The sequence below is a fragment of the Xenopus tropicalis genome, chromosome 10 (assembly GCF_000004195.4).
Source record: "Xenopus tropicalis strain Nigerian chromosome 10, UCB_Xtro_10.0, whole genome shotgun sequence".
Lineage (NCBI taxonomy): Eukaryota > Metazoa > Chordata > Amphibia > Anura > Pipidae > Xenopus > Xenopus tropicalis.
The window spans coordinates 41,704,774-41,723,150 of NC_030686.2; the positions used below are offsets into that span (position 1 = coordinate 41,704,774).

The window sequence follows — 18,377 nt, forward strand, 5'->3', positions numbered from 1 at the left end:
GCGGTTTACAGCAAATCATCTTAAGTTCACATCCTTAATTGTTTTTGTTTCACAGCATTTTTTAATTATTACATTTTATTTAGAAAAGGAAAACAGTGCGAAACACAGAAAAAACAAGATGACGTGACGCCAAGCTATTGACAACCCCCCTCTCACTTGATGCATCTGGTTACATTGTCCCCGACCCCATGTTCTTTTTACCAGAATTATTCCATTGGTGATGTTCATGTGCCCCCAAAATCTTCCAGAATTTCTGTAAAATCTAAATGATATGTATAATCATCGGTGTACTATTAGAAGGCAGGGCCCAATGCAGATACATTTTCCAGGCCCTGGCATTATGGGTGAGGGAGTGGGGGGTTTGGTGGAGGGCAAAAGTGGCTCCCATCTTCCACTGCAGTGTGAAACTTTAAACCTTTCCCATCCCTTTGCTTTCATACTTGGGTCAACGAGCATCTGTGGGGAGCAAATATGGCGCCTGTCTGGCCACCCAGTTGTATGCTAGTTATGCCATTGCCCTTGTGTAATATTCTAGAATAACCATTCAGTTTATAATTTGAACAATTGGTTTCTTGGCTTCAGTTTAAATTTTGTTTGTACAGGTATATGGGATCCCTTATCCAGAAACCTGTTAGAGAAAGCTCCAATAGTTTATTTTACGCAAAAAAATCCCTCTTCTGTATAATAACAAACCAGTACCTTGTACTTGATTCTAACTAGGGATGCAACGAACTCAGTTTTTCGGGTTTAGGCAAATCCATTGTAAGGCTGATGCCACATGGGGCGTTTTTACGCTGCGTATTTTCTAATTCTCTCAGCGGCTGAAAAACGTACGATATCATCATCCATAGAAATAACTTGAAAAGACTTGAAGGAAACCACACAATGCGTAAATACGCTAGAAAACGCCTTAGCACGGATTTTTCAAGCGTTTGCCGAAATATGCCGTTATTTGCACAGCAACCTTTTCCTATGTATACACAAAGGCAGCTGCCAGTCCTAGCGGAAATACGCAGCGTTTTTTACCATTTCGCACTATTAGCACCATGGGAAACGGGATTTGCTACATAACCAGTACTAGGCTGAAAAATGCCATAGTCTGGGGCTGTGTGGCTTGTGCAGCGTTTTTAGGCTGAGAAAATACGCAAAATAAATGCATTTTGGAGCATTCTGCATATATTTAGGAATTGAATCCCAACCCTCAAAATCGGGATTTGGTTTAGCAGTTGTGACTTCAGTAAACTAAATTTTGTTATAAATTATACAATGATTTTCTAAGACAATTTGCAGTAAGTTTTTATTTCTAGTGTGTTTTTTTAAAAAAAAATTTAGCTTTAGCTTTATTTTTTTCAGCAAATCTCCAGTTTTCAGCAGCTGTCCAGTCGCTACAAGATAATTTACCCTTGCAAGAAGGCAGTGTTTTGAATAAGAGGTTGGAAGATGGATGAGAGAGGGCTTGACTAGAGAGATAAGTAATAAGAAAATAGACTTTGACTTCTGGAGTCAGTGACCTTCCATTTAAAAGAGGGAGAAGATCAACTGAAAGGTTACGAAGACATTCTATTCTCGTTCATAGATGATACTTATTGTTTTGCATCAAACTTAAACTTGCAAATTGGTGTTAGTTAAGTAGTTGGACAAATATTTTGTGGAGCGTTCAGCTGGATCCAAAATTTATGGATATGGTTCCCCCTATAGATTATTGGGTTTTTTTTCCACCACAATTAGAATTCATAATTTTACTCCTAAGAGTGTAGCAAGGGAACATTCGATTTTATTGCAATGCTCATCACATCCCATTGTTTTCTACATGGTTGCTAGAAAATCATAGTGTGTGGGGTAGGGGCAAATATTTTTATTTTTTGCTGGGTTGGGGGAAGAGGTCCATATAAGTCCCCATATAGATTTAAAAGATTTTGAATGCATATTTCACAGCCTCCAGTAGAGGGGAGCAGAGGCTTATGGTATAGACACAGAGATGTATATTAATTTAAACCACTTTCAGTCTACCCACTCATGAACTTTGTAATAGGGTGACCAAATCACTTGAAAATTCAGGGATACGTCTAATAAATGTATGTTGCAAGGCTCCAATGATTGCATTTACGTTTAATTTCAATCAGTGCAGCCCTTCTAGCTGGATTTTCTCGATACGTCACAGAATTTTCAAGTGATCTGCTCACCCTACTTGTTTGTAATGTAAGTTTATTGGGCAATGGCCAACCATACAATTCATTTGCGTGAAGAGGTGAATTGCTTCATACAGATTTTTGAAGATCTTTTCAAACTCCGAAACACTATAACATAGATATACTGTGCTGTATACATTGCCACAACCTGCAGGCCACTGTATTAAATCCTGCCTGTACCTGATCACGTGATCAAATGGGCTGGGGTTGTGGATAGGACCCTAGGTCAACAGGACTCTATAAAATGTCTATCCAGGGGCTCAAGAATTGGATCAGCCCAATTTTATTCATCACAGGGGTAGCCAAACCAAGCATTGTTCCGCTCATTTGGTTCCAAATGGATGGATTGTGATGTTTATAGCTAGGCTCTGGTTTCCTGGTGGGTTGTCAAAGGTCTGTTAAAAAAAAAAAAAAATATATATATTATATATATATATATATATATATATATATATCTCCTAATCAAATGGAAATCACAGCACACAAAAAATTTGTTGACTCTGCGTTTGTTGTGTATATATAAAATATATAATATATAATATATGTTCAGTCCTCTGTTGCACTTCATTACTTTTTGGTGTCAGGCATTTGGCCATTAAGAATCCCTGCGTGACAATAGTAAATTTTTCATGCTAGGAATAATTGATGGCCTGTACACTCCAAATCCTTCGCATGTGAATGCTTTAAAAATAAAACACATCAGCGGCGCAGGGTGTGCAGATCTGCAATGCATAATAAAAGGAATATAGGTATATCTTCCTTCGTGCATTGCGGAGAAAGGGAGGAGGAGAATCAGCAAGGCGTTGAAAGATACTGTGATGTATATGTAGGAGAGAAGGCTGAGATACTGTTGGGATCCAGCCAGATTACCTCTCTATTAATATAAATATGGCTAAATGGCAGTGGGGCTATGTATTAATTAAGTGCTGGCGAAGCAAAATATTAAAAGCTGAACTCCCAGCGAATAGGAACCAGAGCCAGCAATTTCCTGCTAATGTGATTTACTCCCAACGTATCTAATAGGATATGCACAAAACCTTTTCATTTGGGCATCTTTATGAATAATGGATGCTGGGTACCTAAATGCTTGCAGCTGCTACACTGAGTACCCCTGGAGAGAAAAACCTGGTGTCTTAGGCATGTAAGCTGTACACTACATTGCTTCTATTACTAGGCATATCATTCTCAGCACATACAGAGGAATGATGCTTCTTCCCTGCACAGCCCAGGGCTTCATTTATCTGCACTAGCAATGTACCACCATTGCCCCATTCTAAAGGAGCATGTTCTGAACGTGAAATAGTTGGCAGACACTAATCGTACGAAAGTGACTTCCATTGTAGGCCCCCCAAGGATATCCTCCGATACACAATACATGGACAGATTTCGTTGTTAGCCGACCAAAATTTTCTAACCTGTCCGACTAAACGACCAATTGCCATGGTACAAAAATTATTGGGAGGATAATTCGGAGCCCACACACATGTATGGCCAGCTTAAGGCACAGGAGATAGAAGCACAGGGGAGCCGATAGAGGGGACAGCATTAGGTCGGTCAGGGTCGGACTGGGGGGTACAGGGGCTACCAACCCAGGGGCCCTGCACCCCGACAGTAACTCTGACAGACACATCCCCTGCAGGGGCCCCTGCTGCGCACCCTTAAACCCTCCCCCCTTGCAGGGGCCCCTGCCTGCAGTCCTCCCCTGAATGCACGTATATATGAAACGCATTGGGGAGGACATCGGTGGCCAGGGGAAGTGGCAATCGGTGGCCGCTAAGGCCAGTGTCCCGGCGGCCCAGTCCGACCCTGAGGTCGGTCACTTCGGAGGCCATTGGCCAAGAAACACCCCTGATCCTATTGTGATATTCGTATACTCCAATTTTTACATAGGGTGGTAAATGGCAATATTTATTTTTTTTCATTGAAAAAATGTAATATAAGGATATCCTGTGGGTTGGCCTATTTGTGTTCCATTTATTTCCAAGCACAGTCAAAAAAGGAGATAATGAGTTTCCGTGGAACAATGCAGTCATAACCTGTTTCTTTTCATCCAACAGATAATAGAATTATTTTATGTAACTGTATTAGATTTTACAGATAAAGGCATCTGATATGATGTAGGTCTATGTAAGGACCTGTAATGAAACCAGAAGAGATTGGTAGCTGCACAATATTCCTTTGTCACATTAAAACACTGGGAAATCAAATAACAAATGGTTTGATTTGCTCAGAGCAGTTTTCATCTATTCCTTCTGTGTACACGAATCAGGGCAGCAAAGGATTCTGGGATGCATCGGAAGATTCCTACTGCATTTGTCTCAGGGTCACCAAATAATGACTGGGGGTCATTTAATTTCACTCATGTACTCCAGTCTATGAATCGGTAAACCTTAGTTTTCTGTTTTTCATTAGATATATGCAGTGTGTATTATAAGGGATACTGTACCCCCTACTGTAAATGATAAGGATATTAGCAGTCACTGAGGGGTTCTGTGCCCATAGAAAGGCACAAGGCTGCAGGCTGAGTTATACAGGGAACTCTGAGTATCACTCATGTATTATAAGGGATAATGTACCCCCTACTGTAAATGATAAGGATATTAGCAGTCACTGAGGGGTTCTGTGCCCATATAAAGGCACAAGGCTGCAGGCTGAGTTATACAGGGAACTCTGAGTATCACTCATGTATTATAAGAGATAATGTACCCCCTACTGTAAATGATAAGGATATTAGCAGTCACTGAGGGGTTCTGTGCCCATATAAAGGCACAAGGCTGCAGGCTGAGTTATACAGGGAACTCTGAGTATCACTCATGTATTATAAGGGATAATGTACCCCCCGCTGGGAATGATAAGGATATTAGTCTTAGAGTTCTATCACTTTATTAGAGTATAAGGTTGACTCCTGTTTTTTGAACGAAGTGACCTCCCTAAGCACAGATGATATAATAATTGATGATATCACTTAATTTATACAGGTCTTTATGGCTGTTGCTTATTATAATGTTGCAGATAAAACAGGCCCTTGGGTTAGATTTTGACCAGAGCAATATTTGTGTGGGGTTCTAATGATTGCTAGGCGCTGGGGTTGTTATGACAGCACATAATATTCTCTGTGAAGCCGAGGAACCATGATTAATGACCTCCCACATTATCTCCCAAATTATTCCACTCTTTCCCCATTTCATTTATATGTGTTTACTTGGCTACTGTAATACATCATCTTATATTTCTCTGTATTGATTCACATCTCCTGTGTCCTTCCCAGGCTTTTTAATATGCATTTTGCCCTGCAGATATGACCTGGCTTTATTACCCTGCATATGTAACATTACCTTTTATTGTCGGACTCAATCTTTTTAGCCAGGTCAGTGACCAAATTCATAATAAGCAGCCCCAGATTAGTCTGGCAGGGCCCCTACACAATGCTTATCCTTTATAATTCCTTTATAATTCATTCCTTTACATTGTTGATCAGTGTCGGACTGGGACCCAGGGGCCACCAGAAAACCTTGGACCATGGGCCCACTTTCCAAACTATTTTTTCCTCCTCTCCTCACTCAACCACTTTATTCTCCCACGTCTCTTTTATTTACATGCTAGCATCTATCCTTCCATCTATTTCTCCTCTATGTTCCCATTCAGAAATAGGGAATGACCATGACGCAGGCCAAATGGTGAGGAGCAAGAGGGCCCAATGACCCCTGGGCCCACTGGGAGTTTTCCTGGTATCCTGGTGGGCCAGTTCAACACTGTTGTTGCCTAAGTAATATCGTTTTAAGAGTTGCCATTAGGGTGTTCCAGTACCCTAAGTTCTAGAACCTGAAGCCCTATGAATCCTCCCATGATAGAAAGATTGTTGGTTCACCCAGTAATTAACACAGGGACACATAAATACATGGGAATGGGAAACCACTACATCCCTACAACACACTGGCAGACCGGCTTTATATAAAGATATATTAGAGATGTTTTTTCTTAATAGAGACTCAGTGGACCCCTCGGTGTATTCATCTCCCTTTCAGCATCTGGTACAGGAGATGACACTATATATCCCTTAACCACAATATACTCTAGTTTTAATGCTATCTGTAAGCACAGAGAAGAGGGGGTGTATAGGCCATGATATCTATGAATGCTGTGTGCAGTTTGTCTTATTGACCTTTTTTTTTTTTTTTTTGCAATGAAAAGAACAGAGGGAAGGATTAAAAGGAGAGAGAAATTCAGCACATCGCTAATAGTATCACTACACGTCTGTGCCTTTTTATCCCTTATTGGAGTTTCTCTACCAGCTCTCTGGAGGTAAATGCCGTCTCTTACACTTTTTCCTGATGGGCTTTCACAGATAATCCTGTTGTTGTTTAATGTGTCACACAGCCGTGTTTACCTGATGCCGGCAAATGTCACATATGTGTTTGCATCCAATTCTATTGATATTAGCTACCTTATTCTATATGTATAGACACACACAGAATGTTTAGATTGTACCTATTTGTATTTTGGATTGATACACAGATAGATAAAGGGAGAGAGAAAACTAAGATAGATAGATAGAGATAGATGATAGATAGATAGATAGATAGACTGATAGATAGATAGACTGATAGTTAGATAGATACCATCAGAGTTCGCTAGGTAGACAGACGTTAGAGATGATAGATAGATAGATAGATAGATAGATAGATAGATAGATAGATAGATAGTCAGATAGATAGTCAGATAGATTATAGATAGATACTATCAGAGTTAGCTATGCAGACAGACATTTGATTGATAGATAGATAGATAGATAGATAGAGGTTTCACTGTAGATAGATACCATCAGAGTAGGCTAGGTAGATAGATTGATACATAGATAGATATATCGATAGATAGTGTAGAACCCCCATTTTACATTTTTCAGAGGACCAGAAAAAATGGGGCAAAATCAGGGAAAATGTAGATAGATAGATAGATACAGATATGGATAGATAGATTATAGATAGATAGAAAGATAGATACCATCAGAGTTAGCTAGGCAGACAGACATTAGATAGATAGATGATAGATAGATAGATAGATAGATAGATAATAGATACAGTAGAACCCCCATTTTACATTTTTCAGGGGACCAGAAAAAATGGGGCAAAATCAGGGAAAATGTAGATAGATAGATAGATAGATACAGATATGGATAGATAGATTATAGATAGATAGAAAGATAGATACCATCAGAGTTAGCTAGGCAGACAGACATTAGATAGATAGATGATAGATAGATAGATAGATAGATAGATAGATAGATAGATAGATAGATAGTAGATACAGTAGAACCCCCATTTTACATTTTTCAGGGGACCAGAAAAAATGGTGCAAAATCCGGGAAAATTTATATAGATAGAAAGATAGATACCATCAGAGTTAGCTAGGCAGACAGACATTAGAGATAGATAGATAGATAGATAGATAGAGATATATACAGATAGATATATAGATAGATAGATACCTGTAGATAGATACAGTAGAACCGCTATTTTACATTTTTCAGGGGACCAGAAAAAATGGTGCAAAATCCGGGAAAATGTAGATAGATAGAAAGATAGATAGATACCATCAGAGTTAGTTAGGCAGACAGACATTAGATAGATATATAGGGGACTAGAAAAAAATTGTGCAAAATCCGGGAAAATGTAAAATCAGGCAAGTTTACTATATGTTATGTATTAGTGGGACCACAAAACAATGGTGTAAAATGAAGGAAAACTTAAAATCAGGGGATGTATAATTAAGGTTTCACTATGGATAGATAGATACCATCAATTAGCTAGGTAGACAGAAATTAGATAGATAGATAGATAGAAAGGCAGATAGATAGGCAGATAGGCAGATAGTTAATAGATTATTACAAGAGAGCTATCCAGATAGATGTATGACGCAGAAAGATAGATAGACAGATGAGATTTCCTTGACGGTTACCTGTAAATCAATTTTTCATCCATTTTTTTGCAGGTTCATTTTTACGCGACAGAAAAATCTATTTGCCGAAATGATTATCTATGGAATTATTTTATACCTGCTGTCACTGATGTGAATTATGCTTGTGTTGCCATCCCATGCTCCGGCTAACCAGAGGTGCAGGTAAGCTCGCAATTGGATCTGTTGAGTGCATAGGGAACGACGGGGCCAATGGGAAAGCAAGAGGAGGGGTCCAGTATCCCCTGCAGTAGGGAAGCAGTTTAACAGCAGCGCCGTATCCAATGCACTGTATCTCTGCAGCCTGTGAGGACTGCAGCATCTACTCTGTAGCTTTGGAAACTCACACTTGCTTCCCAGGAACTGTTCTTTTTTTTTTTTTTTTTGCCGCATTTAATCAACAATTTTCTGCTTTGTGCATAACACCCTGGGCACTGTATATTTTCCCCTTCTTTCTGCATCTTGACAACTCTTTGTGCTTTTTGCTACTGCAACCTGTTGTATTTTTGTTACACCTGAGCACCCAAGTGAGCACCCAACCTGTCCTATGACCTTGGATCCAGCGCTCTGCCTTCTGACCCCAGATACCCATCTTACCCTGCTGCCTCTGCTTTGCATTAGCTCTTTAGTTCTAGACTCTGCCTACTGTATACTTGCCAGCCTGGCAGCTTGAACACCTGTTATTGGCATTACGGCTGGCAAAATCAGTGGCCAGGTCTTCCCCAGCCTCACCATGATGTCCTGTGCAGAGATGATCACTATGTGTCTCCTTTCAGCCAAACACTCGCAGGAAGACCAGAGGGAACAGTTCTCTCCTCCAAAGCTCTGCAGCCAGGATCTATCAATATTCCAAGATGTGAGTATAAAATCAACTTAAGAAACTTGGCCAGTGGGTTAATAGTCTGTAATACCAGTTGTATGCATATATAAATGTTTTTACATGCTTGCGTTGTAAATTGGGCATAAGGTTCCAATAATTATATATATATATATACAGATGAAAAATGTAGGGAAATGCTAAGGGCAACAGGGAGGCATTGGTTACTGGTTACTGCTTAGGTCTTTTCTAATGGCATGCTGGTAATGTCATTGGCTTTCATCTACCATGAACTACCAGCATGCTAGGGTTTTCTTATTTACTATTAAATGTTTGAATGTTTGAGATTTATAATTTGGAGTGCCATAATAGCAGGGGCGGTAAATTTTCAGTAATAAATTATATTGGCAAAATGATTAGATTAAAAAACTCGAGCTTTTGTGACTGCTTATTCTCTTCTTCTAGAATGCTGATAGTAACATAGTAAGTTAGGCTGAAAAAAGACACATGTCCATCATGTTCAACCATAATTCTATATATAACCTGCCTAACTGCTAGTTGATCCAGAGGAAGGCAAAAAAAAACCCATCTGAAGCCTCTCTAATTTGCCACAGAGGGCAAAAAATTCCTTCCTGACTCCAAGATGGCAATCGGACCAGTCCCTGGATCAACTTGTACTAAGAGCTATCTCCCATAACCCTGTATTCCCTCACTTGCTAAGAATCCATCCAGCCCCTTCTTGAAGCTATCATTGACTTTCTTATACCATAAACTAACAGCATAATAGGGTACTCTAATTTACTTTCAAATTCTGGAGTGCCATAATAGCAGGGGCAGTACATTTTCAGTAAGTGATATCTTATATTGGCAAAATGATTAGATAATAAAACTCAAGCTTTTGGGACTGCTTAGGTCTCTTCTTCTGGAATGCTGATAGTAACATAGTAGCATAGTAAGTTAGGTTGAAAAAAGACACACGTCCATAAAGTTCAACCATAATGCCCATATATAACCTGCCTTACTGCTAGTTGATTCAGAAGAAGGCAAAAAAAAACCCCATCTGAAGCCTCTCTAATTTGCCCCAGAGGGGAAAAAATTCCTTCCTGACTCCAAGATGGCAATCGGACCAGTCCCTGGATCAACTTGTACTAAGAGCTATCTCCCATAACCCTGTATTCCCTCACTTGTACTGATAGCTATCTCCCATACCCCTGTATTCCCTCACTTGTACTGAGAGCTATCTCCCCTACCCCTGTATTCCCTCACTTGTACTGAGAGCTATCCCCCCTACCCCTGTATTCCCTCACTTGTACTGAGAGCTATCTCCCATACCCCTGTATTCCCTCACTTGTACTGAGAGCTATCCCCCCTACCCCTGTATTCCCTCACTTGTACTGAGAGCTATCCCCCCTACCCCTGTATTCCCTCACTTGTACTGAGAGCTATCCCCCCTACCCCTGTATTCCCTCACTTGTACTGAGAGCTATCCCCCCTACCCCTGTATTCCCTCACTTGTACTGAGAGCTATCTCCCCTACCCCTGTATTCCCTCACTTGTACTGAGAGCTATCTCCCCTACCCCTGTATTCCCTCACTTGTACTGAGAGCTATCTCCCCTACCCCTGTATTCCCTCACTTGTACTGAGAGCTATCTCCCCTACCCCTGTATTCCCTCCCTTGTACTGAGAGCTATCTCCCCTACCCCTGTATTCCCTCACTTGTACTGAGAGCTATCCCCCCTACCCCTGTATTCCCTCACTTGTACTGAGAGCTATCCCCCCTACCCCTGTATTCCCTCACTTGTACTGAGAGCTATCCCCCCTACCCCTGTATTCCCTCACTTGTACTGAGAGCTATCCCCCCTACCCCTGTATTCCCTCACTTGTACTGAGAGCTATCCCCCCTACCCCTGTATTCCCTCACTTGTACTGAGAGCTATCTCCCCTACCCCTGTATTCCCTCCCTTGTACTGAGAGCTATCTCCCCTACCCCTGTATTCCCTCCCTTGTACTGAGAGCTATCTCCCCTACCCCTGTATTCCCTCACTTGTACTGAGAGCTATCCCCCATACCCCTGTATTCCCTCACTTGTACTGAGAGCTATCCCCCCCTACCCCTGTATTCCCTCACTTGTACTGAGAGCTATCTCCCCTACCCCTGTATTCCCTCACTTGTACTGAGAGCTATCTCCCCTACCCCTGTATTCCCTCCCTTGTACTGAGAGCTATCTCCCCTACCCCTGTATTCCCTCCCTTGTACTGAGAGCTATCTCCCCTACCCCTGTATTCCCTCCCTTGTACTGAGAGCTATCTCCCCTACCCCTGTATTCCCTCCCTTGTACTGAGAGCTATCTCCCCTACCCCTGTATTCCCTCCCTTGTACTGAGAGCTATCTCCCATACCCCTGTATTCCCTCACTTGTACTGAGAGCTATCCCCCATACCCCTGTATTCCCTCACTTGTACTGAGAGCTATCCCCCATACCCCTGTATTCCCTCACTTGTACTGAGAGCTATCTCCCCTACCCCTGTATTCCCTCACTTGTACTGAGAGCTATCTCCCCTACCCCTGTATTCCCTCACTTGTACTGAGAGCTATCCCCCTACCCCTGTATTCCCTCACTTGTACTGAGAGCTATCTCCCCTACCCCTGTATTCCCTCACTTGTACTGAGAGCTATCTCCCCTACCCCTGTATTCCCTCACTTGTACTGAGAGCTATCCCCCCTACCCCTGTATTCCCTCACTTGTACTGAGAGCTATCCCCCCTACCCCTGTATTCCCTCACTTGTACTGAGAGCTATCTCCCCTACCCCTGTATTCCCTCACTTGTACTGAGAGCTATCCCCCATTACCCTGTATTCTCTCACTTGTACTGAGAGCTATCCCCCCTACCCCTGTATTCCCTCACTTGTACTGAGAGCTATCTCCCCTACCCCTGTATTCCCTCACTTGTACTGAGAGCTATCTCCCATTACCCTGTATTCTCTCACTTGCTAAAAACCCATCCAACCCCTTCTTGCAGCTATCATTGACTTTCTTATACCACGAACTAACAGCATAATAGGGTACTCTAATTTACTATCAAATTCTGTAACAATATAACATATATAAAAATGTGGCTACCCATTAGAGTCGTCTAAGAATAACCTCAGCTAAGTCTGTCGGCCCTCCTTCAACTTCTCAGCATCCGCCACCATGTTGTGCTGTTCCAAGCTCCCAGCACCACCAATAAAACGGAATATAAAACTCTGGTGGCCCTCTATCACACAGATCCTTTGAAGACAGCTCTCCACATAACTGCAAAATGATGTTCTTGGGAGATTATTACAGTAGTTTAATACACCCCATCCCAGTGCAGCTGCCTTCATATGCCCTTGCCTCACAGCTCAGCCAAAGTAGACCACCATCAGTTTCTAAGTAGCCCCCAATCAGAAATAGGCTGAAAAATCTCCCTCTGTCGCTCTCTCTCTCTCTATATATATACTGTATATACACACACACACTATACATTGCATTGTACCATCAGCCGAACACATATATCAAATGTCCATTCCCTTAATCAGAAGGAAAGTCTATAGTGCCCCTGTCTTTTCCACTAATTTAATTTCATGTCAGAATGTATGAGAATGATGATTTATTACCTATTGCATTAATATCAGGGAGCTGTCACATATCATTAGCTGGAAATATGTTAGTGAGCTCTCAATTACTATTAGTTTCTCTAATGTCAGGGAACTTTCATGTATCATCAACTGTCAGAATGTAATAGAGCTCTCGTCAGGTTTTTTTTTTGTCATCTGGCCTGCCTGCTTGCTTTCACTAATCATCAGCTGCCAGAATGATAGAGATTTTGTATATTCTACTAAATGTCATTGTATGAAGGGACTTTCATTTTGGATCTACTACCATAATAAAGGGGTTCGCTTATCAACCTCTGCTAGGAAGATATGGAGCGTAGATTTACTATCAACTGTCAAAATGCCAAGGAGCTTTCACATATCATTACCTGCTGCAATCCTAGGAAGCTATTATTTACAATCAAGTGACAAAATGTTAGAGACTTCTAATATATTCTCTTTTGCCAGAAATCTACTGCGCTGTCCCTTATATTTCGTGAAAATGATTTGACTTGGCAGGCCATTTATTTTTGTTTAGTGCAGATAAAAATCATAGCTACAGATTTACCCAAGGTCGAGAATTTTTTTTTTCACTGTTTAAAAACCGTGGCAGTGGCAGTGCCTTGAGAAATTAGATTATTAGAAAACTTTGCTTGATTTAAAATTTACCTTTTGGTGCAACATAAAATAGCATAATTCATAACACAGAGTGAAGACACACTGGGCTACTAGTAGCGGCTACTTTTTTAAGGGCTCTGGCACACGGGGAGATTAGTCGCCCGCGACAAAACTCCCTGTTCGCGGGCGACTAATTTCCCCAAGTTGCCTTCACCTGCCATCCCACCGGCACTTAAATGTAAGTCGCCGGTGGGATGGCACACGCGGCGGAGCGATTTTGCGCAAATCGCCGAAAAAGCCTCACGAGGCAACTTCGGCGATTTGCGGGAAATCGCGCCGCCGCGTGTGCCATCCCACCGGCGACTTACATTTTCGCCGGTGGGATGGCAGGTGAAGGCAACTCGGGGAGATTAGTCGCCCGTGAACAGGGAGTTTTGTCGCGGGCAACTAATCTCCCCGTGTGCCAGAGCCCTAAGGCTACTAAACTCCAGAAAATCCCCTGCCATAGACAATACTGAGAATTGCCTCTGCTAAGGGCTCTGGTACACGAGGAGATTAGTCGCCCGCGGCACACAGAGCTACTAGTAGCAGCTACTTGTCACGGCTACTAAAACAGACAATGCTGATCATTTACTGATAATTGTCTCTACGTTTGTTTTAGGGCTCTGGTACACGGGGAGATTAGTCGCCCGCGGCAAAACTCCCTGCTCGCAGGCGACTAATCTCCCCGAGTTGCCTTCCCCCTGCCATCCCACTGGCGAACATGTAAGTCGCCGGCGGGATGGCAGACGCGGCGGCGCGATTTCGCGCAAATCTCCGAAAAAGCCTCGCGACTTACATGTTCGCCGGTGGGATGGCAGGGGGAAGGCAACTCGGGGAGATTAGTCGCCTGCGAGCAGGGAGTTTTGCCGCGGGCGACTAATCTCCCCGTGTACCAGAGCCCTAAAACACACGTAGAGACAATTATCAGTAAATGATCAGCATTGTCTGTTTTAGTAGCCGTGACAAGTAGCTGCTACTAGTAGCTCTGTGTGTCTTCACCCTAAGGGCTCTGGCACATGGGGGAGATTAGTCGCCTGCGACAAAACTCCCTGTTCGCGGGCGACTAACCTCCCCGAGTTGCCTACCCCTGCCATCCCGCCTGCGAACATGTAAGTCGCCGGCGGGATGGCACACACGGCGGGGCGATTTCAGGAAATCGGCGAAAAAGACTCACGATGGCAGGGGTAGGCAACTCGGGGAGATTAGTCGCCCCCGAACAGGGAGTTTTGTTGCGGGCGACTAATCTCCCCAGTGTGCCAGAGCCCTAAAGGGAAAAGCAATTGTTAGAGGCCACGTGAGGCTGGGAGGTCCAGCAAAATCCACTTTGGCTGGGTCGAAGCATAGTAACAGCCCATAAAACATGTATTAAGTTCAAAATCTATAATTTAGCCGGGATAATGCCCCTTGAATGTCAACTGTCAGACTGATAAGCAACTCTCACCATGAACAACTATAATGGCAGAAACCTGTTCTTTCAAATGACAGAGTAGCCGGGCTCTCTCACTGAGCATCAGCTGTTGGAATGTCAGACAACTCTCCCTTGTAATCAATTATTAATATGTTAGAGAGCATTTACTAACCACCAGGTATTATAATGGCAGAACGAAGTGTTCCTAGAACTCAGGAGATCAGGCAACTCTCACCAAAAACTACCAGAATAGCAAAGAACTCTCATTTACCATTATATATAAAGATGGCACAGTGCCCTAACCATTCCTTATCAACAGACATCTCTCACTTAAACATCTCTCAGTATCACATCTTTCAATGAAATATAGGAATGAGTACTTACTGCCAGAAATACAGAGAGTGCTTGAAATTAAAATGGCAGAGAGCTCCTACTTAACATTATAAGAGTGTCAGAAAGCTCTCGGTTAATTATGAAACACCACAATGGCAGAGAGCCATTATTTATCATTAACTGTCACAATGCAGAAAGCTTTCTCTTAAAATTAAATAACAGAATGGCAGAGAGCTCTCACTATCAAATGTTGGAATGGAAGAGTACTTTCAACCAACGACTGAAAATGTAATTTAACTTTCAAGGACGAAAGAGAAAGCCTTGGCTTACAATAAAGTGCATGGATAGAGAATTAGCTATGTTCTTTAAACTTTATATCCTTAATAATTATAAACAAAAAGAGCAGTTAGAAATTAAATAAAAAAGGGGCCCTGGCATTTCAAGTACACAGAGGCCCAAACAGTTCCCCCCAGCCCACTAAACAGTGACTTTCTAGGGCATTTTACAGCAGCCCCTCTGGCATTTGCCTGAACCCACAGATTGCCAGTCTGGGCCTGGGTCCTGGCATTCCAAGTACCCAGAGGCCCAAACAGCCCCCCCAGCCCAATAAATAGTGACTGTCTATGGCACCTTACAGCAGCCCCTCTGGCATTTGCCTGAACCCACAGATTGCCAGTCTGGGCCTGGGTCCTGGCATTCCAAGTACCCAGAGGCCCAAACAGCACCCCCCCCAGCCCAATAAATAGTGAGTGTCTATGGCACCTTACAGCAGCCCCTCTGGCATTTGCCTGAACCCACAGATTGCCAGTCTGGGCCTGGGTCCTGGCATTCCAAGTACCCAGAAGCCCAAACAGCCCCCCAGCCCAATAAATAGTGAGTGTCTATGGCATCTTACAGCAGCCCCTCTGGCATTTGCCTGAACCCACAGATTGCCAGTCTGGGCCTGGGTCCTGGCATTCCAAGTACCCAGAGGCCCTAACAGCCCCCCCCAGCCCAATAAATAGTGGCTGTCTATGGCACCTTACAGCAGCCCCTCTGGCATTTGCCTGAACCCACAGATTGCCAGTCTGGGCCTGGGTCCTGGCATTCCAAGTACCCAGAGGCCCTAACAGCCCCCCCCAGCCCAATAAATAGTGGCTGTCTATGGCACCTTACAGCAGCCCCTCTGGCATTTGCCTGAACCCACAGATTGCCAGTCTGGGCCTGGGTCCTGGCATTCCAAGTACCCAGAGGCCCAAACAGCCCCCCCAGCCCAATAAATAGTGACTGTCTATGGCATCTTGCCAGTCCCGGCCTGCACAGTCGACTATTAAAGTAAAGGGAAATAGCTATTACCGACCATTAACCATGACAGAGGCAGCTCACTCCATTAACCATTAGACTGACACAGAGCTCTCACTGGAATCACAGGGAGTTCTTGTCATTATCCATTAGAAAGGCAAAGAGAAAAATCACTTTCCATTGACCCTTGCTGTGTTAGAGGCCTCTCACTTACAATTGACAAAGAGTCGTTGCCATTGACCATTAGGATGAATGGGAGCTCCCGCTTACAGTCATGAATGAAAGGCAACTAACCATTAACTGCTACAGGCAATGCTTACTTATTAACCATTAAAATGACAGAAACTTGTCACATACCATTGGGAATTATTTTAGCTCATGTCATATTGTCTGGCAGCTAAGCAGGACTATCATGGGGGGAGACCAGTGAACTCACAGGATAATTTTGGGGTCCAAACTCAATATCTATTTCTTTTTGTAGGTTATGGGGGGCCTCGACTTGTAAAGACCCTGAGAGGGCCAAAGCAGTATAATATATATCAGGGATCCCCAACCTTTCTTACTTGTGAGCCACAGTCAAATGTAAAAAAATTTGAGAGCAACACAAGCACCATAAAAGTTCATGGAGGAGCCAAATAAGGGCTGTGATTGGCTAGCTACTGGTTGTGGATCACTCATCTATATAATAAAGATGTTCTTACAAGGTCCACATCTATTTCTGCTTGTCTGATTCAAGTGCAGTACCCCATAAATCTGTTGTTATGATCCTTAGCCCAATGTCCTTCATCATTTCATCTGTAGAAAATGAATTCACATAAAGAGCATCCCCCAAACCACACACACATACAAGCATACGGAACAGCAGCCTCTGTTAGTGATTAGGACAGTGCATCCTTTAGGTTTTCCCCAATATATAGACCCCAGTGGCTTTCACACAGCTCTGAGCCTGAACATCAGAGCAGTAATATGCGGGTCAGGAAAAACTCAACCCAGACCCAAACTTAACCCACAAAGTAATATCCCATACCTGACCATAACCCAGTGTTCCCCAACCAGTGGCTCAGTAGGAACATGTTGCTCCCCAACCCTTTGGATGTTGCTCCCAGTAGGTGCTCATTTTTGAATTTCTGGTAAGGAGGTAAGTTTTGGTTGCATAAAAACCAAGTATAATGCCAAACAGAGCCTTCTGTAGGCTGCTAGTCCACATAGGGGCTATTAAGTAGCCAATTATATCTCTCATTGGCACCCCCAGGAACATTTTTCTTTTTTGTGTTGCTCCCCAACTCTTTTTCCATTTAAATGTGGCTCACAGGTATAAATGGTTGTGGATCCCTGCCATAACCCAAACAATGTTGCCATTGTAGGACCCACACCCAACCCATACCCACGTCCTCCCACTCATGCGTTAAGGCTATGCATGCCTCAGTGAATCTGTGTACACCCCCAGTGTCTGAACCTGCATTGGCCACCCCAAACTTCAACCTAAGCCCACCCAACCCATGCAGTATTACTGATGCCCATCAGCTGCTTGATACTACATGATGCCCCTATGTAAAGCATTGCATCTATGAACACTCTGTTCTCTCTAGGTTCTGCCCAAGTGTATTACTGTCAGCAGTATTAATTAACCTTCACCTCCTGGTAGAGTAGAACGTTAGGGCACATGGCTGGGATGCTTCATAAGTGATTATTCATGCATTTTATTAGACATACAGCCAGCTATAAAGGCAGAGTTATATACAGTAATCAGTAAATAGCTGTTACCATATCTTGCTTCTCTACCTGCAGGGTTTAAAGCTGCGGAAAGGTTACAGGCAAGGCCCTGTGGGACGCCGGTCACAGATAGTTTCACAAATCCCTGCTGTCAGGGATCGTCTCATTATCATTGTGACAGAGCTGTGTCCTTAACCCTTTCCCTCGCATGGACCTTATCCCCGCAGCCTCTAAGGCAGAAATTTTATTGGTATTAGCAGATATCACCAACATGTTCTATGACAGGGTAAAGAGTATTCTACAGGTAAATACAGAATAATACAAAATGAGGAGCAAATGCTGAAATGCCCCCCAGGGTTCCTTAGCAGTTTAACTCCCGGCATTAACCCAGAGATTTAAATACAACAGT

General features: G+C 43.0%; 1 protein-coding gene across 2 annotated transcripts in view; it reads left to right on the forward strand.

Annotated features, from left to right (window-relative positions):
- Positions 1-8,445: 8,445 nt before the first annotated feature.
- necab3 (N-terminal EF-hand calcium binding protein 3) overlaps positions 8,446-18,377 on the forward strand; it is a 60,080-nt gene continuing 50,148 nt past the window's right edge. For both annotated transcript variants that reach the window (XM_031894748.1, XM_012952726.2), the window contains exon 1: positions 8,446-8,997. In XM_031894748.1, coding sequence (XP_031750608.1) covers positions 8,875-8,997 — 123 coding nt within the window. In that variant the 5' untranslated portion in view covers positions 8,446-8,874. The remainder of the gene's footprint in view (positions 8,998-18,377) is intronic.